The sequence below is a fragment of the Mobula birostris genome, chromosome 7 (assembly GCF_030028105.1).
Source record: "Mobula birostris isolate sMobBir1 chromosome 7, sMobBir1.hap1, whole genome shotgun sequence".
Lineage (NCBI taxonomy): Eukaryota > Metazoa > Chordata > Chondrichthyes > Myliobatiformes > Myliobatidae > Mobula > Mobula birostris.
In genome coordinates this window covers 139,902,564-139,929,665 of record NC_092376.1, presented here as the reverse complement: position 1 = coordinate 139,929,665, position 27,102 = coordinate 139,902,564, and the positions used below count along the sequence as shown (strand labels likewise).

At 38.6% G+C, this 27,102-nt stretch overlaps 1 protein-coding gene across 1 annotated transcript in view; it reads left to right on the top strand.

Moving 5' to 3' along the window:
- The window catches only part of LOC140200834 (pro-neuregulin-2, membrane-bound isoform-like), a 137,939-nt gene extending 117,654 nt beyond the window's left edge, over positions 1-20,285 (top strand). Inside the window, exons 6-10 of the mRNA XM_072264464.1 lie at positions 2,352-2,454; positions 2,667-2,790; positions 5,752-5,879; positions 15,119-15,337; positions 18,558-20,285. Coding sequence (XP_072120565.1) covers positions 2,352-2,454; positions 2,667-2,790; positions 5,752-5,879; positions 15,119-15,337; positions 18,558-19,206 — 1,223 coding nt within the window. The 3' untranslated portion in view covers positions 19,207-20,285. The remainder of the gene's footprint in view (positions 1-2,351; positions 2,455-2,666; positions 2,791-5,751; positions 5,880-15,118; positions 15,338-18,557) is intronic.
- The last annotated feature ends 6,817 nt before the right edge of the window (positions 20,286-27,102 follow it).

Genomic DNA, 27,102 nt, shown 5'->3' with positions numbered 1-27,102 from the left:
AATGAATATTAAGGGCTAGCAATGATAGTATCAGCAGTGATACTTTAATAGTAGCTTGACCACAGTCAGATTTGAGGTTTAGGTATCAATAATAGGCAGGGTATATTATTGGGCAGTTGGGATTTACAGAATTCAATACTAACCAGACAATAGCCCCTTTAGAAACAGAGGACAGGTGAGATAATTGACAAAGGAAAACTATAAAAAGTGCAAGTGTAATTACATAATAAAATTTATTTTGTTTTCTTCTACATATCAACACTGCCTGCAATAATGAGGATTAATTTTTATTTTTGTGAAATAAATATATAAAACTAAATACACTTGAAATTAAGTGTTTTCAATCCCTTTTAATATAGTATAGTTAACATTAGTCCATTTGCAAACAATCTTTTTACAGTTTAGGTAAATTTATCTGAAGTCATAACCATCTGTTAAATAGTCACCTTAGGTCTTTCACAGCATTGATCCTTAGAATTGTACAGGAGAAAGCAATCATTTGCAGCTAACTGTATTCCACCCATTTCTGTCTTGTTCTGCATGTGTAAAACTTTTGCCTGTAACAGTAGTGCCCTGTATCCAAGATGGAAACACATTCCTGAACACCATTTAATTGTTACACCTGCCATATTTCTGTACCAAAGTTCAAGCTAACCACATGACATGTATACTTTTTGGTATGTTTTAAATATTCTTCTCTGAAACTGTTCTCCTTTTTTCTTTCTTTTTTGTGAACTTTCTGTATTGGCAGAGCATCTTGGATTTGAATTTATGGGTATGGAAAAACCATTCATTTTAATCTGCAAATTTAAAAGGCTGCCTTGGATTTCTAGCAACTTCTTTTGCTTTGAAGGGATGATCTGACTGCAGCTGGCTAGTGGTACTAATCCATCCATTACCAAAATAAAGGAGTCCAGTATCTAATGATGACATTGAGCTACAGATAAGCAAAGCTTTTCTATAGCAGCACTCTTTTTGACTAGAGATGAGCTGCAGCTGGCCCAGCAAAACTCATGCCAGATTTATAACTGCTGCAACTAGACAGCATAAAACTTCTGCTTAATTGTTTGACGTATAAATTTCATGTTAGCTCCAGATGTGTATAAACTTGTGTCTTCTGTTAGCTTCTCAATATGTGAAGCTGGTATTTAGACTGGAAGACCTGTTCTTTGAACTCCAATCTTGGTTTATAGCAAAGTCGATTTAACAGTAAATCAAGCAAGGCTGCAGGCCTTTATGTTTCTGCTGAAGTTGCCTAATATAAACAACTTTATGTCACAAAGTTTAAAAATTAGAAATGGGCCCAGCGAAAAAAAAAATCCAAGATAAAGTAAATTAAGCTTATTTATCAAGAGAAACTAAACAGTATCCTAAATTTGTTCCAAATGTTACTTTGTTAACGTTCGTTTTTATCCAAGGTGAAATTGTGCAATTATTCTCGGATTTTAAGATCCATTTGTGTACTTTGGTTAGTCCTTAGTTATGGAAGAATATGTCATTGCTGTCATTTAATGTTTGCTAATTTTAAATACAAATGGATTATAGCAAAAGGTTAATAACAATTTCTCTCACCTTCAGCAAAATGAGTGCTGCTGAAATTCTAATTACTAATCGCAAAAATGAACTCCAACTCCCAAGCATTGACAGGACACCACTTATTTTTTAGTCTGAAGCATCCCTTCACAGTTTGCTTTAATCTTTCTTCCCTCAGTGTCGCCATTCTCTTCTTCAGTAACAAGCATGCTATGCCAGGCTGTTGACTTCCTCATTTCTCTCTCTCCCCGCTCCCCCCATTACTAGATATTTGTACTAAAATGCTTTTTCTGTCTCCCATTTTTTGTTGTCTTTTTTACTTTTATACTTTCATTGCTGAAACTGGCAGTCAAGTCTGCCTAATGTCAGTTTTCAGCCTCTCTAATTGCTAGGTCACAGAAAATATGTTTCATTTAACGACTGCAATTCTGAAAATAAGAAAGTTCAAACCAATGTAACTATCATTCAGAATAACTTTTCCTCCTTTAATAGTTGAAGAGTATTAACTTCATATGGTGTCATTTTAATTTTACCACATATTTTGGGCACTTTGTTTTGGGTTTAATATGAGGCCTGCAGACTGTCCTTGGTGTGTTCAAGAATATTAATTGTGACTCTGCTGGGAATTTACTTCAGCTTATTGCTAGCTATTTTGTACAATACACGTTATTGTATTTGCAAATGTATTTCTGCATTTGGAATTAAGATGAGAATTGCTCCAGAGAAGGCTATTCAAATGCATCTGATAACGAAATAAATTGGTGATTTATTTAGAATAAGATGTTTAATCCTCTTGTACCCTGTGTTTCTGTCAACAGAAGCTGAGGAATTATATCAAAAGAGAGTCTTGACTATTACTGGCATTTGTGTTGCACTTCTTGTAGTTGGAATTGTGTGTGTAGTGGCATATTGCAAAACCAAGTAAGTCTTTACACCTTGCATTAACTGTACTTTGCAATTGCTAAAAGACATTTAAAGTTATTTTTTCCATTATTGTAAAATGTGATACTTTGTATTTTTTTCCCAAAGAAACAAAGTTCATAAAAATACTTTCATTGTAATGTTGAATTTATTGTAAATTAATGTTGCCTATCACTGTGTAAAGCTTACTGTATTTATTGTTCTTCCCATAGAAAACAAAGAAAAAAAATGCACAGCCACTTGAGGCAAAATCTTTGTGTAGATCATCAAAATCGAAACCTTGCTAATGGTCCGAACCATCCTGGCCCTCTCCCGGAAGACATTCAAATGGTCGATGTATGTTCTTCTATTTATAGACTGATTTGAGAAATAAAAATGTATTTGTAATATATTATTTAGTGATAATCTTATTTAGCATTAGGCTTAAAAGTCTTTTCCAGGGTAGCAGTTCATCTATTGACTTGGCTGCCAGTTCTGGTACTAAACAACATGAGCCAAGAATCCACTGCAATTGTGATTGATATTGGCATGGAATGAAATGGAATCAGGCTGTGAGGTTGTTTGGTCCCCAGAAACTAGTTCACAAAAAACTCAGAATTTGCCTCACTAGGTCTCCCCCATTAGGAGAGGTGGTTGGGGGGGGGGTGGGTAGGGATCAATGGAAAATTAGGAATTACTTTCAGTTTTTAAATTTTGCAGAACTCTTCATCTTCTTTTTCCTCACAGCTGAGCTGAGTTTCTAGGAAGAGTATTGTTATTTACCTGAGATCCACGTCAAAATTCAATTTTAGAAGCAGTGTTGGAAAAAGCCAACCAAAAAAACAGCTTCCTGTGTCTTTTGGATTATCCTTTACTCCACAATTATCACCGTGTGATTTTTAAATAATATTTGCATTTTCATATGGCTTTCCTTTGGCCAATCTGGTCCATAATATTAGAATTCAGATGGCAATGATGTTACAATGCCCAGATGGAAATTGTTTCAAGAAGCTTCCCATTCTGACTGCATCATAGACACGTCAACATTCCTTCTCATCACTTTAAGTGGCATAATGTTTGTAAAGTTATTAATTCAGCAAACTGATTCTTCCACCCTGATTGTAATGGGGAGAGAGATAAGCTGTTCAGCCGGTACCAGTCTCAAAAATTTGGAGTAGAGTAAATATTGGACTTAATTACTTATACCAGAGCTACCGGCAAATTCTCTAAGTTAATGTCTAGACCACCAAAAGTAGACCAGTAAAGATAAAGGATCAGCCAGAATTCCTGTTTGAGACTGCCATACAGAATTTTCCAAGGTATTAATGTGCTGAAGTGAGCATAATTCAATAATCAAAACACTATTTATTGCCCGAATTCACACAGAAAATGTTGGTATAAGAAGGAAAACACTAAAACACTTTTCCTGAAAAAGGAATTAAAGTACTTCTTGATATTTGAAACAGGATATGTAATTATAAAACAGTGTAAATTGCGGTACTATGAAAATTATGTACACACTCATTACATAGCCAATTGCCTATGTATACCTGTTTATTGTTAACAGACTCTTATGGCTTGGTGAAAAAATATCAAGCAGTTGTGCCTTTATATTTGTTTGTGAGAAACTAGTGGACAATCACAGTAACAGATTTAGATATAAAGTCAATAATATGGAACATTAAGTGGAAATTATAGCGATAGTTGTTATTATTGGTATCTTGTTTTTGTTTAAATCATGAGTTCAGCCATATGACTTTCTCAGGGCCCGGTGGAGTGTTGTAGTAAAGAGGGACCTTAAGAGTTCAAGTATATGGAAGTAGTATCAGAGATAGACAGGGTGGCAAAGAAGGTCTTTGGCAGACTGGCCTTCATCAGTCAGGGTTGAGAGATCATAATGCATTTGTACAAAGTACTGGTAAGGCCACATTTGGAGTACCATGTTCAATTTTGGTCACTCTATTATAGGAATGATGTAATTAAATTGGAAGGTATTCAGAAAAGTTTGACAAAATTATTGCCAGGACTTGAGGGACTGAGTCTATAAGGTTGTTCAGGTGACAACTTTATTTCTTGGTGTAGGAGACTGAGAGGTGATCATACAGAGGTGTATAAAACACTAGGGGCATAGATGAGCTAAATGCACTCAGTTTTCCCTGGGGTTTGGGTCCAATGCATTTAGTGAATCATTAAAACGTTACTTAAATGTTGGAACAAAAGAGGACACCTAAATCTTACTTGCAGTATTAAAAATTAGCATCAGTATTTTGTTTAAGGGATGATAATCAAGAGGTTCTATCATTCTCCTGTTTGGTGTATTGGTCAGACGGTATTCATGCTGCAGTTTTATGAGAGTCTCTCATATCTGATTTGTAGCTGCTCCGATCAATAATAGTAATCAAGGATTACCTGGAAAGATTAAGGATAAATGCATTTTAATCACATCATCTAAAAAAAATTTTTTTAACAAAGCTGAAAGCCACAGAGTCATACTGTGTAGAAATGGTCTCTTCCATGTTCGTAAATACTGTTTTACCCATCCACACACCCACATTAAAACCGTATTCTTCTATACCATCCTATGCAAGTGCCTAACAAAATGCCACCTAAACACAGGGAATGTGTCTGCTTCCACCATCTCCTCTGGCAGCATATTACAGAGATCAAGCACTGGGTGGAAAAATAACCCCCTCTGATCCTCTTCAAAGCTCCTTCCCTTCACTCTCTTGCTTTTGATATCCCTATATGGAAAAAAAGGATTTTGATGATCTATCTTATCTGTAGCTCTCATAATTACTTTCACATTCCTGCAAAGACACCCTTCAGCCTCTTTTGCACCACAGAAATCAAGCTCAGCCTATCCATTCTCTTCTTATAACGAAAATCTTGCCATCCAAGCATAACCTTGGTGAATCTCTTCTTCAGCCCTTCTGGTGCATGTAGGAAAGTTTATAGAGTTGCACGTATTAGAATTATTAATCCTTTCTAATCAATGCATTTACAACTTAGTTACATCTGGACCAAATATAAACGTTCCTTCCTCACTTGACACATTTCCTTTTCCGAATTGTACCAGTTCAAGAGCGTGCAAAAGCGTTCAGACTTGTGGTGAAAAGTGCACAGTGAAATTCCCCCAAAGGGAACCTATAAAACATTCAAAGCCTATTATCAAATATGTTTTTGAATGATAGCAATCATTTTATTCTGATTATTTAGTGTGTGAGTAACAGGCAATGGTTTTGTTAACCAGGTGTAAAAATATGGGATGAATAATGTAATTCTTGGTATCTGAAGATGTTTATTTCTTTGATCATGCAGTACATTTCGAAAAATGTCCCAGTCGCTGAACATGTGAGACGACATGAAACAGAAACTTCATTCTCTGCAAGCCAGCCATCGTCTACATCTCAACACTCTTCCACAGCTACTCACACGTCCAGTCATAGGTAATTAACTAACAAACAAGTCCTGGCGAGTACATATTTTAGCTTGTATATTTGTGCTGAGACCATCATCCTTTACCATAATTTCACTGATTAGCCAGCGTTAATGCTGTTTATTAACCCAGTACATTTCCAACCAGACCCAATTATACAAGTATTTGCAATTAGTATTTAAAGTAGCCGGTGACACATTGAGACTTTGTGACTAGAAATGGAATGGCAAGTCATTCTAGGAGATTTGACACCTTGCTGGAAATGGAACAACCCAAGAGAGAACATTCTGGCTCAGGTGATGGTTCTGGTTCTGGTTATGGAGGCCTTGTTAGATTAGTTGAGAGGAGAAGTGAGACCTTTCCTTCACAGTGTGCCAGGAAGCTGTCCAATGCATTGATTGAAGCTCTCCAATGCATTGATTGCTGTAGATACCTATCCCTTCTCCTGCAAGAATGGAGTTTCAACATGTTTGGCTTGACCTACTGAGCAGCCTTAATGATAACATCCGGAACTGGAGAACAGAGTTCGGCTTACAATGAATGGCCATCATTTGTGTAGGGAGCAATCAATAGTGTAATCCATGGCTCACTCATACTCCATCTTCCTCAGCCTCTCTGAACCTTTTCTCTATAATCTCTCGAATTTACAGATTATGTAAGCATTGTCTCTCTTACTTGCTATAATCCTACCCTAACATCTTGTTCCTTTCAGCTGGCCAGTCAGCTTGGCAGCTTCCATGCAGTGATGGAAAATGGAGAAGGCAGGCAGACACTCTGTCTTATATTTGCAATCCCTTCCTCAGATACTGACACCATGTTCTTTACAGGTTGATCAGCAGCAGGATGTGCATGTAGTGAGTTACCAGATTCAGGTGACTTAGAACCATGACAAACCTATGCCAGCTCCCTAGTGAGCAAGATCACCCACAAATTCCTCGCGAGAGGACTCAGACAGGATTTTGGTAGTGTAGGCTAATGATGACACCACAATTACATCACTTGGTGAATTAGATGACCTGCCTTCTACTGTGTAGTGTTCTTGCTGTTGCTTACCTACCACATTTGGAAAGACAAGAAGCCCAGGTTTCTAGGCCTAGAATGGCTCAAGATGACCCACAAGCTACACAGCAGCACAAGAAGGGCAACAGACATGTGGAAGACAGACATCCTTTGATAAAGCATGTTGGCTTGTAAATAAAGAGCACAATGGATGGCTGGAGGCATTTCGTCTATCTTTCTCACTTGTTGACAAATTGAAACCATCCATTCGTCTTCCCTCCTGCTATGTCTGGAGCCCTACAAATTTCTCTTGTTTTAAATTTAACCATTTCCTCTTTGGAGTTCTCATTGAATGTGTTTCAATCACCCTTTAAGACAATGCATCCCAGATCATGTTTTTCAGCTGAAACCACCATCATTTTACCATGAGTTAATTGATCAGCCAGCATTAATGCTGTTATTTATTGTATTTGCACATCTCCAGCAGGACCCAATTATGCTGCAATCAATGGAACTTTGACAGAGCTTTAAAGGAAAATTCCTCTTGATACCCGGGGATCCCTTATTAATCACTTTATATTTGTCCTCCAGCTACTGTCTTTGAGTCAGAGTAATACAGCACAGAAACCAGGGCTTTGGTTCAGCTTCCCATGTCGACCAAGTTGCCTATCTAAGCTAGTTCCATTTGCCCATATCTCTCTAAATCCAGGGTTCCCAGCCTTTTTTATTCCATGGACGCCACGTTGGGGGAAACGCTACTCCAAATCTTTCCAATTGAATTATTTTTTAAAAACTGCAGTTGTATCTACCTCTACTAATCCCTCTAGCAGCTCATCCCACATGCCCACTATCCTCTATGTGATAAACCTTTCCCTCAGAACCTCTAAATCTTTCCCCCTCTCCTTAAGTTCATAGTTTTAGACTCCCTTGCCCTGGGAAAAAGACTGATTTATTCACCTTATCTGTTCCCCTTATGGTTTTATATAATGGTAATACACCATCCCTCAGCCTCCTATGCTCAAGGGGGGGGAAAGAAAACAGCTTATCTGGTCGCTCATAACTCAAGCCTCCAGTCCGAGTAACATCCTTGTGAATTATTTTCTGTATACTTTCCAGCTTAATAACACCTCTTATATAAACAGAAGACCAGAAGTGCACACAATACTCCAAGTGAGATCTTACTGACATCTTGTGCATTTGCAACATGATAAATGCCTTTTTCATTTGTCTGCCCCTAAAACTGTTTCTGTCTGCTTCATCCAAAAAATCCCTTCTTGCACTTGAAAACATGACTGAATCTCCAGCTAACTTCTTCCTCATTAAGGAGAATAATAGCTCTAAATTTTCCAAATAAATCAAGCTGTCATTCCGGGTAGCATTCCAGTAAATTTCAGCTGTATCTTCCTAAGTCTTTGAAGCCCTCTCTGGTTTCAGAATTAGACATATTGATCTTTTCTTTGGTCCCACATGTCTTCTTAATTAGGATTACCTATCCATTGTCCCTTCTACTTAAAATAATTAGCTATAGTCCTAGCTTTCTGTTTCTGAACCTGCTTGAAAATTGCACCTTTTAGTTTGTTCTGCCTTTGCAAACACTTCCATCTAAAACAGACCACTTGACATTTCATTCGTCGTGTTCCTGTTCCCTTGGTTTTAGGCATTGACCATCAATCTGTTATGAATAGGCACAGACCTGCTGGAAATTAGAAAGTGAAATCCTTTGCTGTCCATGACATCTCAGGAATTCTGGATCTTGTGGCCAAAGCAGTCAAGGTATATTTAATCGGCTCCCTGTACCACCAGCAAGATAAGAGTCCTGTGTATCCACACATGCTCCCTGATGCTCTCTTCTTAGATCAAGATTAACCTGTTCCCCAGCCCCCTTGTTGCCTACATAATACAGCAATATACTACAAAATTTTAATGACAGCTGAAGCTCCAGCCCTGTAACCTCTAGAAATGAAGAAATTTGTGCTTACATTCACTATCCTAGTTGTCTGTTCTGGCCCTGCAATATGGTAGCTGTTTCCCTGCAGGTTGCTATTACATTGAGCAACTCTTTAGAGCAGGGGTCCCCAATCTTTTTTGCACCGCGGACCGGTTTTATATTGTCAATATTCTTGCGGACCGGCTGACCGGGGGGGCGGGGGGTGTGGTTGGTGTTCCAGTAGGGTTAAACTCACCTCAACATGCCTTTTACAGTTTGGGTTGCCAACTTTCTCACTCCCAAATAAGGGACAAAAGTAGCAGTCAAATCCCGGGACACTTTACCCCAGGAAAGACAACCATGACCATGAAGCCTTGCGCGGGCACCTGTGTGCACATGCGTGATGTGCACATGCACGTACGTGCCGATTTTTTCCCCCACCAATCGGTTTTGCCTTCATTTTCCTGACTATACTGTACATACATTATTTCTACTTTATATAGGCTGTGTATTTATCATATCATTCCTGCTTTTGCTATATGTTACTGTTATTTATTTTCAGTTTTATGTGTTATTTGGTATGATTTGTTAGGTTATTTTTTGGGTCTGGGAACACTCAAAAATTTTTCCCATATAAATTACTGGTAATTGTTTCTTCACTTTACACCATTTCGGCTTACGAATGGTTGCATAGGAACGCTGTACCTTAGCGGGGAAAATACGGGACAAACCAATTTAGCCCAATATACGGGATGTCCCAGCTAATACGGGACAGTTGGCAACCCTATGTTCAAGTTCAACAGTGCGTGACAGGGAACGAGGAAAGGTGCAGCTGACTCATATCGTTTCCTCACAGCCTGGTAGCTCATGCTTGGCGGCCCGGTACCGGTCCGCGGCCGGGTGCTTGGGGACCGCTGCTTTAGAGAAGTGGAGTCTTCTGAAACAGGAGCTGTGAGGTTGATGCTCTTTGTGAACAGGCCCTCCTGCTGAGTGCTCTCCACGCCTTTCCACAGTTATACATTCCAAGCCCTTCCCTCCTCTTCCCAGTGTCAAAGATTAACAGCCACCGCAATCTTCATTCAAGAACTCCCACCTGAAATGGGATTAAACCAAAGTATAGCTCTAACTTTAGCCACGCTCCTGACTCCACGGTCATGAACTTCCAATATCTTCAAGACTGGCTCTTGAGTCTGCCAGTAATTCCTGATCTTGTCAAGGTGTGCAGCATAACGGATACTGGGGTCAGAATTCTTTTTGCTGCTGAACACTGAATTCCCCAAACAAGCTAATGTTATTGCAAAATGGATGGGGAAGGTCTATTTTGACAGTGTTACCTTCAGATCAGCATCAAACAAGTATTTACTTCATGATTTAGCTGCTTCAGTAATTCTTAATGCACCTGGGTGCCACCACCTACCTATATATGATGAATGGTCAGCAGTGAGTTGAAACTTACAGCCAAATTGACACCCACAGGGCTCAAATAACATGAGCTAATTCTTACAGCTATACTGAAATTCTATTTAGGACTAAGATGAGGAGATTCTGTCCTCTGGAATACTGCTGTGCTGCAAATGCTTACTTAGTGAAAATACTTACTGAACCAAATAGATTTGTTCACAGGTGAAGAATCAGTGGATATCCGGAAGAGGTAGCAGTGTGGAAATGTTTTGATGATATTTTTTTCAAATGGCAAAATAGGCTGTAAGATCAGCACCCTTTTCTTTTGCCACCATGTTCTTATGTAATTCGTGACAATAAGGGTTGCTTTTGTAAATGCTATCCTATTGATTTATGGCAGCATTTGCATGTTACCTTAATGTGTTTAACATAGAAACATAGAAAATAGGTGCAGGAGTAGGCCACTCGGCCCTTCGAGCCTGCACCGCCATTCAGTATGATCATGGCTGATCATCCAACTCAGAACCCTGTACCAGCCTTCCCCCCATACCCCCTGATCCCGTTAGCCACAAGGGCCATATCTAACTCCCTCTTAAATATAGCCAATGAACTGGCCTCAACTGTGTCCTGTGGCAGAGAATTCCACAGATTCACCACTCTCTGTGTGAAGAAGTTTTTCCTAATCTCATCCTAAAAGGCTTCCCCTTTATCCTCAAACTGTGACCCCTCGTTCTGGACTTCCCCAACATCGGGAATAATCTTCCTGCATCTAGCCTGTCCAATCCCTTTAGGATTTTATATGTTTCAATCAGATCCCCCCTCAATCTTCTAAATTCCAATGAGTATAAGCCTAGTCGATCCAGTCTTTAATCATATGAAAGTCCTGCCATCCCAGGAATCAATCTGGTGAACCTTCTTTGTACTCCCTCTATGGCAAGGATGTCTTTCCTCAGATTAGGGGACCAAAACTGCACACAATACTCCAGGTTTGGTCTCATCAAGGCCTTGTACAACTGCAGTAGTACCTCCCTGCTCCTGTACTCGAATCCTCTTGCTATGAATGCCAGCATACCATTCGCCTTTTTCACCGCCTGCTGTACCTGCATGCCCACTTTCAATGACTGGTGTATAATGACACCCAGGTCTCGTTGCACCTCCCCTTTTCCTAATCGGTCACCATTCAGATAATAATCTGTTTTCCTGTTTTTGCCACCAAAGTGGATAACCTCACATTTATAGTGATTTATAGTTTCTTTAAATCATTCAACCTATTTTGAATCCTAAACCAGTTAACCACAGAAATAATGTAATTAACAACTGACGTGCAAACTGAAGACCATTTTTCTTACTAAAAGATGTGTTCTTGGATGTTTCCCGTCGTTGCACTTGTAAAGCATAATTGGTACATTTTCTATTTAATGTTTAATCTTTGCCAACAGAAAATTGCCCTCCATGGCTGAATTCAACATTTATTCCAGTGATCATTAGCTGTTTATGAGGGTTAAATGAAAGTACATTGTGATTAACAGCATCTTTCCTAATGTCACTCCAAAATTGCACATTTTAAAGCAATGCATTTTAGTCAATTTTAGTAGTTCATTAATAATGCTAAAAATGGCAATACTAATATTAATCAAAAAAAATCTGTCCAATCCATTGTTGTAAAACAATTCAGATAGCACAGGAGATTACAAATGACTTTCATGCAATGGTGACACTGCAATAAATCATATTTGATGCTCATGGCTCTCTTCAGTTTAAAATTATGACACTAGATAGAATCAGTATATATTTCTTGTTGACTGTAAATCAGAATTATCAATACCTACAATAAATTAAAGCCTTTTCATTTGAACTAGTTGTTATTGTCCAAGTAAGTCCCCATAAATACATTAAAGCAAATATGTTTTGCAGTTCAGAACTACATTATTAGGACATTATAATTCATTGGATTTATAATGTGTAACTTAATATGCTCCTACACATTTTACACCAAGGCCAAAAAGTTTACGTTTTTACAACACAATATATTAAAATAAGCTTGACTAGAGACGTAGGTGATTCAACACTATGTAAATCATTGCTGAAATCTGGGAAGTTCTCAAAATGGAGGATAATGATTGGGACAGAAAAAGAGAGTTATTCAAGGCAATGGAACCAAATTTTGGAAGTGGAGTTCAACATATCTGTTGCATTGCAGATCTAGTGCATATGATTGAGAGCGAATTTCAGCCTTGCTGCAATTAGATATGACTTAAGAATTTTGCAATATATTTTGATTTTGATTGCTGGCACTTTTGTCACATAGGGACCAGTAGAAGGCAATTCCTGAAAACACCATGAGGTCAATAATAAGATCATTTTGTTCATTAGTGATCTTTATTGGTTCTGCTGCTGTCTTTGAGTAGAGTGATCAAACCTGTACCCACGCTGGAGGAATTGGTCTCTCATCATACCGGCGTGCCTCAAGGCTGTGTGCTGAGCCCTTTTCTGTACCCCCTTTTCACCTATGACTGCGTTCCTGTACACGGTTCTAACTCCATAATCAAGTTCGCAGACGACACCACGGTGGTTGGTCTGATGAGAGGGGATGATGAGACGGCCTACAGGGATGAGGTCCAGCACCTAGCCGCATGGTGTGCTGACAGCAACCTGGCCCTTAACACCCAGAAGACCAAGGAGATTATTGTGGACTTCAGACATGCTAGGAGCCACACTCACGTCCCCATCTACATCAACAGAGCTGTAGTGGAGCCTGTATCAAGCTTCAGATTCCTTGGTGTTCACATTTCTGATGATCTCACCTGGTCCCTGAACTCCTCCATTCTGATCAAAAAGGCGCAACAGTGCCTTTATTTCTTGCGGAGCACCAAGAAAGCTCACCTCTGTCCCAGGATACTGACAGACTTTTACCGCTGTACCATCGAGAGCATACTCACCAACTGCATCTCAGTGGTATGACAATTGTCCCGTATCAGACTGCAAAGAACTCCAGCGGGTGGTGAAAACTGCCCAGCAGATTATCGGCACCCAATTGCCCACCATTGAGAACATCTACCATAAACACTGCCTGGGCAGGGCGAAAAGCATTATCAAGGATGCATCTCACCCTAACCATGGACTTTTTACTCTCCTCCCATCCAGTAGGCACTACAGGAGCCTCCGCTCCCTCACCAGCTTCTTCCCTGAGGCTGTGACCCTGCTGAACCTCACATCACAGCACTAAGCAGTATTGTACCTATATTGTACTATCTTGGTACTTTTATATTTGTGTGCTGTAGCACTTACTTTTTATTCACAGTTTTTGTAAATAATACTATTCTTTTGCACTTCTGGTCAGATGCTAATTGCATTTCATTGGCTTTGTATCTGTACTCAGCACAATGACAATAAAGTTGAATCTAATCTAATCTAATCAAATCTAAAAGTCAAGACCTCCATCCATATAACACTCCCCTCCTTACTGCATTAGGCACACAGGTTAGATTGTGAAATGATTTCCAATACTGTTATGTAAATGATTTAACTCATTTCAGACCGCTATTTGTTGTTTTTAAAGAAAGGTACTTTCCCATTCCTTAGACGTATTGGAGATTTGTGACTGTACATAAAAAGAGTAGCTCATACAGTCTCTTGAGCCATTCCACAAGATCATAGCTGACCTGATCAGAGCCTCATCTCCACTTATTTGTTTGCTTCCCATAATCCTCGTTTCCCCCCCGCCCCCGGCAAGGACTGACTATCCTCTGTCTCAGCTTTAAATATATTCAGTGACTTAGCATTCACTGTCTTAAGGGGTAGTGATTGGAAACTCTCAGAGATGAAATTCTTAAGTCGGTGATCCCCTATTCTAAAGCTGTCACAATGATGAAACATCCTGTCATCATTCTCCCTTTGAAGCTCCTCAGAATCTTACATTTCACCTCTCATTCTTCTAACCACTACTAAGTAATGGCCCAACCTGTCTGGCCTTTCTCATAGTTTAACCTCTCCTTTATCACAGGAGTCATTCTAGCCTCCAATGCATGTATGATCCGTCCTCAAAAGAAAAGCAATTGTTGAGTATGATTTCCCCTGAATAAAGTAATGCTAACTATCGTAATTGTATTATGATTGTGTAAATTGTCCTGCTGCTACTTTCGTGACAATTGATTCCAGCACTTTCCACAATAGTTAAGGTACAAGGTCTGAAGTTTCCTTCTTTCTGCTTCCCTTATATTTTCGGTTTTTCAATCTGTTAGGATAATTGTAGAATCTAGTGACTTTTAGAAGATTGCAATGCACATTTTCTGCAACCATTTTTTAAAAATAAAACTTTAGGATTCTGGCAGCCAGATCTGTGGGACTTGTCATATTTATAGCGGTTACATTCTAATTTAAGTTTTTTCTTCATTATGATAATTTAGTTTCTTCTTTTACTCCTATTTTTGGATCATTGTTGGGGTACATTCAGGGTCTTGAAGACAGATATAAAATATTTGATCAAGATCTCTGCTAGTTCCTTTTTTCCCCATTATCATCTCCATATTGTTATCTTATGGCAATGATGGTTGATATCTTCCTTTGTATGTACTTTTAGAAGCATTTGTTGTCTATTTCTGCATTTCTTACTAATTTACTCTCAGTCTATTTTCTCTCTCATTATTTTCTTTCTAGTCATCCTACTAGTTTCTACGCTATGAAATTTTTTCAATTTCCTGGCTCACACAGCAATTGATTTTTCAGCAAAGCATGCCTTCCCTATAATGTGATACCATCGCTAACCTAGCCAGATGGATTGTCATTATTATGGTATCTGTTTATCAATGGAATACATCTTGAATGAGAATTACAAAATATCTTGGTTGAAGAATTATGAATTATGAAATATGAAATATCTACCTGTACTTTTCAATTGTCTTTAATGTGACTCTTTTCTGTAGACATGGAAACAATACATGGAGTATAGAGCAATCTGACGGTGTTACTTCAGAAATGCATTCTGGAATTATGACTTCATCTTTGGAAACTAGCAAGTGTAACAGTCCCATGGAACCACGAGGCAGATTAAGTGCAGTCTGCAGTTATCAGGACACTAGACACCCGATCTTCCATTGCAGAGACTCAGTGGATTCTCTCAGAGACTCACCTCATAGTGACAGGTATAAAATCAATCATTTTGCAAATTAAATTGCGTTTTATGGATATGTTTATTTGTGGAATGAACCATAAACTATTAGACATTAATATGGCAGATTCTAGCTTTAATTCTTGTGGAAATTTATTGAAGTGGCCATAAATTTAGTGGGGCCAAGACATGCTTTCTCCTTGGCCCAAAATATATTACCCTGGACAATCAATCACGGAAAGGGAAGGCAGAATATATTTGGAGGCTGTACACATTAGCAAATGAAATCCAGTCTCCCTAGGTGCATGTGAACAGTAGCAGGAGTCACTCTCACATGATGATTCAAGCAAGTTGTGTCCTTGACCCCAACACGTCCACTAGCTACTGATGACATATTCAAACAACATCCAAACAGAGAGCTTCAATGGTAGACAACTATTTCTACTCAATGGCAAATGTAGGATTCCAGATCTCACACCCCCTAAAGAAAAGTTACTTCCTAAAAGCTATTAAAACCTAACCCCTCCCCTCACTGGATTGCAACAGACTGAGAAGCAACGTCAGGCGTCAAACAAATCCCAAGTCAGCTGCTGAAATCACAGCTTTGTATATTACTGTATCTAAGTGTTTTTTTTTCCAAAACGTGTCTATGGAACTAAAATACACCTATATATTTGATACCACATTATCCAGTGCACCCATTTGATTCCAATCTGTTCCATTCTGTTGTTAAATCTTTGAACATGGAAGTTTTATTATTGAAATCAATCAGATATCTTGCAAAATTTGCAGTTTTTCATTTGAGAAATGGGCAGAGAAATATATTTCAGTAGCTCATCAACGAGCCTGCAGGTTGAATGGTTATCAAGTAGAAACAAGATACAGTATTTTTTGAATTGAATTGACTTTATTTCTTACATCCTTCAAATACATGAGTAAAAATCTTTATGTTACATCTCTGTCTAAATGTGCAATGTGCAATCATAGTGATTTATAATAATTTATACTAAATAGAACAATCAATGTAATATAAAGTACACTCAAATCAGCGTGATTTCATCAGTCTGATGGCCTGGTGGAAGAAGCTGTCCCAGAGCCTGTTGGCCCTGGCTTTTATGCTGCGGTACCATTTCCTGGATGGTAGCAGCTGGAATAGATGGTTGATGACTTGGTTCCCCAATGTTCCTATCGGCCCTTTTTACACACCTGTCCTTGTAAATGTCCTGAATCATAGGAAGTTCACAACTACAGATGTGCTGGGCTGTCCGGACCACTCTCTGCAGAGTCCTGCGATTAAGGGAGGTACAGTTCCCATACCAGACAGTGATGCAGCCAGTCAGGATGCTCTGAATTGTGCCCCTGTAGAAAGTTCCAAGGACTTGGGGGCCCCATACCAAACTTCTTCAACCACCTGACGTGAAAGAGGTGCTGTTGTGCCTTTTTCGCCACAGAGCTGGTGTGCACAGACCACATGAGGTCCTTGGTGATGTGGATGCCGAGGAACTTGAAGCTGTTTACCCTCTCAACCCCAGATCCATTGATGTCAATAGGGGTTAGCCCATCTCGATTCCTCCTGTAATCCACAACCAGATCCTTTGTTTTTGCGACATTGAGGGAGAGGTTGTTTTCTTGACACCACTGTATCAGAGAGATGACTTCTTCCCTGTAGGCTACCTCGTTATTGTTTGAGATAAGGCCAATCAATGTAGTGTCGTTGGCAAATTTAATTAGCAGATTGGAGCTGTGAGTTGCAAAATAGTCATGGGTATACGGGGAGTAAAGGAGGGGACTCAGTACGCAGCCCTGAGGGGCTCCTGTATTGAGAGCCGTAGGGTTGGAGGTGAGGGAGCCCACTCTTACAACCTGCTGATGATCTGACAGGAAGGCCAGGATCCAGCTGCACAACGCAGGGTCAAGGCCGAGGTCTCAGAGCTCCTTGTTGAGTCTGGATGGAACTATGGTGTTGAATGCTGAACTGTAGTCCAAGAACAGCATTCTCACACTGGATTGTCTTTGCATTCTTTGTTACCACTATAGGTCTTCATCCAGACCTCAAATATTAAAAAATTATACTATCGGTACACAGTGACCATAGTACACACACTCAATTATCTGTAATTAATTGCCTAGGCTACTCTGACAGTCCTTCGCAAATATACATCCTTTACCAGCTCAGAAATTAAGATCAGTAGTCTTGTGGCAACACCACTACCAGCAGGATTCCCTCCAGACATTTCTGATTTGGAAATATATCATCCTTCAAAGATCAGTCCTTCATTGCCTTGAAGTCTAGATCTTGAACTCTCTATTCAACAACAACTTTGTAGGTTCTCTGCCCTTACCCCTTTTCCATCTGTACTTCTTATCTGTTGTTATCTCTGGCATCTGCAGTTTTGTTTTCTTTTCGCTGGCAGTCACTCGCAGGCGATGAAGCCTCGTTCTCCACATGGTGGCATATTGTTGCCTTTTCTTAATCCCATGAAATCTTATCCCATCTGGTCAAAATGTTTATCTTCAACAAAACTAATTTATGCCTGTTTCTCGATTTATAATGCTCTACTCATTTATTTACAACATTCCACATAAATTACCCTTCATTTTGGGTAAAGTAATTAGTTTCCATCTCTGTGTAATTGTCTCTGAATGTGAGATTCTTCTCTTAATCTTCTGCAGTTCTTTTTAACATAGTTTTATTATGATGATTCCAAATTCCTACTGCATCTCAAGATTACACCTAAATCTCCTCATTTTGCCATTTCCAATACTGCCAAATATATTGCCTTAATTCACTTTTAAAGTCAATGAGCTGTTAAGTTGAATATTCACTGAAAATTGTTTCTCAATTGATCAGCAGGTTTACGAAAAGATGGTAGGTTCTGCTGGAAGTCATCTTTGCGTGAATTTATTTAGAGCTCTACTTATTAACTTTGTAAAATTTGAGGCTTTGTCAGGGCATACAATTCATAAACCTGACATCCAAGCATAATCTCAGCTGAAAGCTTGTCGAATCCCAGTTAACAATAAGTTTGTAATGGAAAGTGTAAAGGTTCACTGTCCATGTTCAATGCAGAGATCATCTGTTGAGTTCCAGAGAGAGTATTATCGCTAGTGATACAATAATACTAAAAGTTTCAAAGCAAAAAGGCCTTGCAATATAATTGCTCACGATGAATTAAAATAGAACTGCAATTTTTATTGTACTAGTTGAAAACATATTAAATAATGTAAATATTGATACTATATATTCTCCTTAGGTATGTGTCTGCCCTCACCACGCCAGCCCGGTTATCACCCGTTGATTTACATTACTCTCTCCCTTCATATGCACCTGGTTTTGAATTGTCTCCACATGGATCTGCCCATGCAACGTCATTGCCTCCTGCAGTGGTGGGTTATTTTGTGGAAGATGAACAGCCTTTGTTGAGAAGATACCACAAGCACCACCCAGACAACCTGAAGTACGACCTCTACAAACAGCGCCGCAGCTATCTCCATGACAGCTTTGGAAGTCTTCCCCCGAGTCCAGCAAGAATGGTAGAAGATGATGAATATGAGACAACACAGGAGTACATCCCAGCACTTGATCAACCAAAAAAAATGGCAAACAGCAGTAGAAGGTGGAGGAAAACAAAACCAAATGGTCACATTTCACACAGAGCTGAATGCGACTGTGATTCAAACTCAGAAAGCTGCTGTTCTGACACGGATTCTGACAGTGAGAAAATAGGAGAGCGTACACCTTTCTTAAACACTCAGAACCCACCAGTAGCAAACACAGAAACAGCTTCAGTATTCTGGTCTTCTGATAGCAGGACTTACTCATCCAATAGACACAATGTGCGGGAGGACTTACACACCTGTGCAACGCGTGTAAAATCAAATCAAGACTCACTCCCTGTGTAAATGCCATAGATCTGCAACTGTAAAAATATTTTATTTTATATAATTATCAAATATTCTAAAATTAAATTAAACATTTTATTTTCATTTTAGCAAAGTTGTCTTACAGCTAACAGGAAAGTCTTTTATAGGGAAACATGTATTTATATGTAAAATATGATTTACAGTTAAAACAATGATGGTGTGCCAATTTTTCACATCATAAATAGAATAATATTGTGGTGCCTTTTGCTGTATGCTGATACCAGATTTCCTGCTGATGTTTCAGTTTTGTAGTATTTCTATTTTGGACTCATTATAATTGTACACTTTTCATATTTTTTTTATGTTTACCACAGACTCTTCTACATTTGGACAGTTATTTTTTTTAGTTCTGGGCACAGGCATCTGTGTACCATCTATATACTGATTCCTGAAACATCAAGTAATGTTCTGGCTGAACTCAATTCTTGATCAGGAGGACAGAATATAATATTTATTTTTCTGACTCCTGTCAGATTATAATTTTTTTTATTTTTTAGAAGAAATTGATGAAAATTAGATTAATGTTTTTAGTCTTTCTCAGCATATTAATTTTTGTGGGGTAAGGTCCCTTATCATCATAACAAGCATTTTCTCTGCATCCATTTTACTGAATTTTTATGTTGGTGAAACACTCAAAAGTCATTACATGGCATGACTTTCAGACATCACTAAAGAGTCTGCAACATTTGCAGTTATTTGAGTTTACTTTGGGAGTTTTCTCCAGATAAAATAGAAATGCACCATGAAAAAAGACCACTTTCATTTTAATGTTATTTTCAAGTATACAGTATTTAGAAAATGGTCAGATTGGAAACTGGAAATTAATAAGCAGCAACTTTGTGGTATTTGTTTTCGATGGAATTTTTGCAACATGTTTTTGCATGTCTTTACCACTCCAAATGGACTGATGCATGGGAAGCTAGGAATGAAAGATTTAACATGTTTTTAAATGAACTGCATAACTTTTCATTTATTGTCCCTTTTAGTGCAGGTTTATTATGGGTTCTGCAAATCTTTTATTGGTACATTTCAACTGTTTGCCATGCAGGGCTGTGAAATATGGAATTAGCATTGTCCATTTTGAAATAAAACCTATATTCTTTACTTTCAATGAACCCCAATGCTTGTGTCAAAACACTGCATGCCAAACATCATATTGCCAAAATCAGGGACTAGGAAGTACAGTGTTAACAACACAGTGTTAACTATTTTCCCAAATTCCCACAATGCATTCATCTCCTGCAACATCGTGGTAGATCCAATCAACCAACTAACAATTCTAGCAATGTCACTCTCTTGCAATTGATTTTCTCCTTGATAGTTAAAACATTAGCCATAAACTCAAATAAAGAATTTGCTTTTATATGCATAGAGAATAATACATGACTTACAAATACCTATATTTAATTGTTATCAAAGTATTTTAAAAGACTGTTATTAGATGTGTTAAAAATAAGTTTTTTTGGAGTTCAATGACTTAGCAGTGAGGTTTCTCTAGCAAAAAAAGCATATTTCTTCAGGATCAGGAATAATTCTATAGGCTGGTTATTTTTATTGAACGAGCTGGACACCATTTAATAGAACACAAAGCGTGAAAGACCTTGAGGAAAAATCTTGCTCGTACGTTCATTTTTAAAGAGAATTCATTATTTATTTTACAGGCAGTCTATTTGTAATTATTAGCAATGATATCTTGTTCCTTTTTAACTTACACTTTTGCCCTTTTAAAAAAAGTTTTGAAGAGTGTTTTACATCTGAAGTTGTTTTTTTGCCAAAGATACGAGAAATTTGCCCTATCTTGACAGTAAGTTGTCATGTTCACTGGAGATTCATCAATGAAACTAACCTTCCTTCCATGATGCATATTAGAGCTTTTTGTGCATTCAGTTTCTTTCATTATATAAAAGAACTTGATTAAGCTAAACGAACTGTTATTTATACAACGGTTATGTTAATAACAATAGGCACTGATTTTGGCTTCCATTTTGTAAAACGAATGAGGTAGATCAGCTTTGAGTTTAAAATTACAAAGTTATTCACTGACAACTTCCGCACTGAAGTGTGCCTGCAGTGATTTTCAAACGGACTATTTAGGCATCAGCTCCTTCTCCTGCTGGAGGCAGGCAGATGCCTCATTAAGATCCCTAAATCAAGGCCCCCTGTTTCATTTAGAATAGAAATGTCAATTTGGTAGCTTCAGTCATGACTTCTGCGGAAAGGTAGTATCACCACTTTGCACAAAATCCAGGAAACCATTTAAATTGCAATCTTTGAAAGCAGGTCTGCTAGAAAAAACATAGTTTAGAAGATTTTTAGATTCACAGCACTCTTCATTGCGCTTCCTGCTTCGTACTGACAAATGACAACATAAACACCAACAATTCTGGGTTTGCCAATGACTGGAATCATTCAAAAACTCCAAAATGATCCAAAGATCAAAATCTGCTATAGATTAAATGATAGAATATTTGTGTACATCTTTAAGTGCAGCTATGTTGCCTTGAAATTCATTCCCAGTTAGTAGGGCTAAAAATTTGACACAGCAGCATTGTGCATACTATTGCACTTCCAAAATTTAATTCAGCTGCAATCAGTGGGGCTAAATTTCAACAGCAGAATAGCACATGTAAGACTACGACAGAGAAAGAAAGTCCAGACAAATATATATTTAAATGATGGCTAATTTGTATTTAAGTTCAATTACTCTGATCTCCAGAATCACACCCTTACTTGCTCACTGGAAGTTTTAATGCAATTGTTTACTGAGCATTTTTACTGGATACATACCAAACTTATGTAGATGGTAGAAGTAATATGGCAAAGAAAGCTACCTCTGTAACCACAGTGAGGACATTACTTCAACATGAAATACGCACAACTCAGCATCTTCTGTAATTTGACATTTAGCATACACCAATTACAGATGTGCAAAATTATTCACATTTTACAATTGCTTTTGATAAAAATGTATACTATTTATTGTGTAAATGTCAACTTACCAAATCTTTATTTGCTGAAACAAAAATCTATTGTAATTCCAGTGGACTTATTCATAATATTTATTTACCTCTAGTAAAATAGATTGTTTCCTTCCTATTAAACTTTGTTAGTTGGTTGTATAGTGCCACAGCCATCTTGGTGTGGTTATAGAGCACAAGATTTATACAGCACAGCAAAGGAGCTTCAACTCACCACGTCCATGCCAAACTTTTTTTCCTTTCGACAGAAATCCCAGTTGCCCATAATGTCATGTGCACGTTACCATATGATACACAGCAAGTTTACATTTTGTATTCAATTCCTACATTATAGTTTTTGCTTATAATTGGTTTCCTCTATAGTATACACTCATCCCTGTGATGCTCAAGAAGTGCTTCTCCAAATCCAGTAACAAGGATGTATGAGTAAGCAGTCTGTTTACCTCGCAAATGGGAATATTTTATTCCAAAATGCTTTTCTGCTCAGTGGCTCAAGAATTTTCATTATTTCTTGTGGAAATTATCAAGAATTTATATTTGCTTTGAATGGGAGAAAACAAAATGCTCCTTTTATTTATTACAGGATTCTATTTCATTCATTCTAACACTGGTTGTATAAATTAGTGCTTTAATCTTCAAGGCTTCATTTGCTGCTTACTATTTGATGTTTCAGATAAGACTCAAGTGCATCTGATAATTTTTACCATAATTCTTTATCTTCTTCACAATTTTTACTTATGTTATAAAAATTACTCATTATTCTCCAGTAGTTTTCTTGTAATAAGACAATATTGTCAGAAGTGGGTTAACTATTAGTAGAAATATTTTTATTGCTAAACATCAGCTAGTACAAGATATAAGAAACAAATGAATTGCAGAAGGTTTGCAAACATTTTTCACTAATAATCACAACTTTGAAGTGGAAGTTTAACAACCATCACCGGCTGACATTTTGAGATTGAAATTAGCTTATTATCACACGGACTGAGGTACAGTGAAAAGCTTGCCTTTCAATATTGTTCATACAGATCAATTCATTACACAGGTAAACAAGAGCAGAATGCAGAATAAAGTGCTATAGTGCAATGTGAGTACACAATAAGGCTCAAGATGATAATGAGGTAGATTGTGAGGTCAGGAGTCCATCTTATTGCACTCAGGAACTTGTCTTATAACAACAGGGTAGAAGCTGTCCTTGAGCCTGGCTTTTGTATCTTTTGCCCGATGGAAAAGGGAGTAAGGGAGAATGTCTGACGTGGGTGGGGTCTTCGCTGTGCTGACTACTGAGACAGCGATAAGTGGATATTAGCTTCTCTAAAAGTACCTAGATGTATGTTCAGAATGGGGCAATCAGGGACACAGCCACTTCCCCCTCTCCTTTCCTCCCCCAACGCAACCAACCATTAAGAATACTCTATGTACTGTATATGTAAAGTATGCATTTATTTAAAGTGATCCTACAAAAGCAATCAAATTTGAATTTCAGAGTGGTTGTCCTTGATACTGCCTTCATGCAGCAGGGTGGTGAATCTGTGGAATTCCTTGCCACAGGTCACTACGGCGGCCAAGTCATTGTAGGAGGTTGATAGATACCTGATTAGTCAGAGAGTCGAGGTTATGTGGAGAAGGCAGGAGAATGGGGTTGAACAGGATAAAAAAAAGATCAGCCATAATGGAATAGGGGAGCAGACTCTGTGGGCCAACTGGACTAATTCTGCTCCTATGTTTTATGCTCATGGTCACTCCTCGCAGATCTGCTCAATGATGGGGAGGGCTTTTCCTGTGATGGAGTGAGCTGTATCCACCAATTTTTAAGGATTCTTGAGGATTGGTGACTCCATACCAGGCCATAATACTACCAGTCAGGATGCTCTCCACTGTGCATCCATAGAATTTTTTCAACGTTTTAGATGACATGCCATATCTGTGCAACTTTTTAAGTAAAAGTGTTGCTGTGCCTTCTTTGAAATGGTACTCTGATAGGATAACATCAAGGTATTTAAAGTTACTGACCAACCAACCCACACTGACTGGAGTTTGCAAATGAAGAAATTAAGGATCCAGTTGCTCAAGGAGCTATTGAGGTCTAGATTTTGGAGCTTATTGATTAGTTTCAAGGGGATGAGAGTGTTGAATGTTTGAATGTAGTCAATGAAGAGCATCCTGATGTATGCATTTTCATTGTATAGATCTTGCAGAGCTGAGTGAAGAGCCAATGAAAAGGCATCTGCTGTTGATCTGTAATTATGGTCAGCAAATTGGAGTTGTTCCAAGTAATTCCTCAGGCAGAAGTTTATATGCTTCATGACTAACCTCTCAAAGCACTTCATCGCCGTAGATATGAATGCTACTGGATGATAGTCATGGAGGCAGGTTACCATGCTCTTCTTCGGTACTGGAATGATTGAAGCCTGCTTGAAGCAGGTGGGTACATCAGACTGCCGAAGCGAGAGGTTAGAGATATCGGAGGGCACGCCAGCCAATTGTTTAGCACAGGTCTTCAGTACCTGGCCAGATGCTTTTCATGCATTCGCCCTCCTGAACGATGGCTCTCACGTTAGCCTCAGAGACTGAAATCAAATGATCATCAGGCGCTGTGGGAGTTTATGAAGGGGCCTCTATGTTTTGCTGGTCGAAGCGATGCAATTTATCCTAGGCGTAGTTAGCTGTAACCTGAGTGATACTATGTAGTTTAGTTTCTGATGATAGGTTGGTGTAGACATTAAACTTCCTGTTGTACTGTTTTAGATCTGTACATGAAGAGGACATAGGGACTATAACCCTTCATCATTGAGAACATTTCCATTGCAGCCCAACATCATTCTCTTCATGGTAGTTCATGGATGACCTGGTAACCAGATTTAGTTTGGTCCTCTGCAAAACTCACTGATGCGAATATTTTTATGTTGATAGAATACTCCACCTTGTGTTGAAAGCAGAGGAAGTTTCGGAGGATAGTATATTGAGTGTTAGAAGAAAGGGGTTTAATTAAGCATTGGATGAAGATTGTTAGCAGAAAGTAGAAGTCTGTTGAACCCAAATGTCCTGGGCAACTTCTGTTCATGAATGCATCTGCCTTAAAATGGCAGACCTAGGCTGCATTTTTTGTTTCTGTGCCCTCAGTTGCCACTGCCATATAAAATCTGCATATCAGGTCATCTGATCTTCCACAGCCATCTGGTTCATGTCTCTGTCAGCAGCAAAGATTCACTCCACGTCCCATGAGGATACAAACTAAACATCTGGATGTTGTGAAGTTCCATAGCTTTCTCCTGATGATTATTGTAACTGCAGAAGGTCAGTAGAACCCCAGAGAGAAAAAAATTACATGGCTATTTTTAGCCACTTGTCAGATGTTTCCTAAATGTCCAATATGCAAAAGAAATTTTGTGGTGGTGGTATTAGTCTTTCTCAGTCTTTAGTGCAGCCACTTCAACACAACTCATCTGTCTTTCCTGAACAATTAGCTCACAGGAATTTACTCTTGTGACTAAGTAGCATATCTGGACTCAAACCAAAGCACGCATGGAGGCCTCGTCATGATAAATGATGAGAACTCTTACCACCAGCAAATACCTCAAAATAAGAATGCTGCAAAGTAAGAATGCTGAAGACATCACATTTCACTGCTGTTGAAATTTAACTAATGTGACTGGATAGTAGGTCACCATTCAGTGGTGGTTGAGTAGCTGAGAGTTCCAAGTCTCTCAGTCTTCAAGAGCCAAGTAAAATGAAAGCCTGCTTATCCCTAGTGCTCCTTTCTCCACACACTTACTGCGTCACTAGGTTTTATATATTTATTTAATTATTACTCACGAGCATCACCAGTACATGAAGGGACTTCAAGATTATGGTAGTAACACTCATGAGCCCTTTCAGCTTTCATTTCTCTTTTATTTTTCCCTCCATTTCATTATATCGTGAAACATGTTATATCTTTAACTTTTCCCGTTCTGATGGACGCATGAAAATAAAACACTGTAAATATTGTAAATTTAAAATGTTGGAAACTCTCCACAGGTTAGCTCGCCTTTGCAGAAAGTGTAACAGACATTTCAGGTCCTAGACCCTTCATCAATAGACTGACAAGGGGCTCTGCTAAAGGGTTCCAGATCTGAAAAGTTAAAGTTTCTCTTTCTACAGAGGCTGCCTGACCTGCTGAACGCTTCCAACATTTTTCGCTCTCATCAAATGTTGTGTACGTGGCCTGGTTACACAACAATGCTATTAATAAAAATGCTGGAGACGGGAGCTAAGTTTCATGGTTCTTTACTGGCAGAGTTCGAACTCGGCACACACGTACAGATCAATACGCACCTAATAGCACATGCAACGACGTGATACTAAAACATAAAGTAGTCCGTTATAATAATGTCAGCTATACGGTACACTCCTCCCCTTTTATTTTAATGGCGTATCAACTGTTTTTTTAACTGGGGCACTGTGCTGAATAAATATGTTTAAACATACAAATGTCTACCATTTGTTTACTGTACTTAGTAACTTTATAATATCAAATTATAACAAGCCTTTTTTAAAACATTTGGTTTAAGACCCATTTATAACTCAAGTCTCGGGGGGGGGGGGGCGGTCTTCTCTGCCTCTCTGGGTAATGTCTGTCCTGAAACGTTTGCTTTAGGGAATGAGTCTCCACAGGTACATCAGGTGGGTCCTCAGCACTGATGACAGGCTTATCTGTGGATGAGGCTGATGTGGTCACATCAGGAGTGTTTGCTTCCATGTCCGGGGAGTCCGGGCAAGGTGTTGTTGTGATACTCACCTGAGCATCCAGAACTTGGTCCACATGACGTCTCCATAAGTTCTCTCCCACCTGTACTCTATACATCAGTGGCCCGTCTATGGCGGAAATTGTACCTGGCTGCCACTTTTCAGTCAG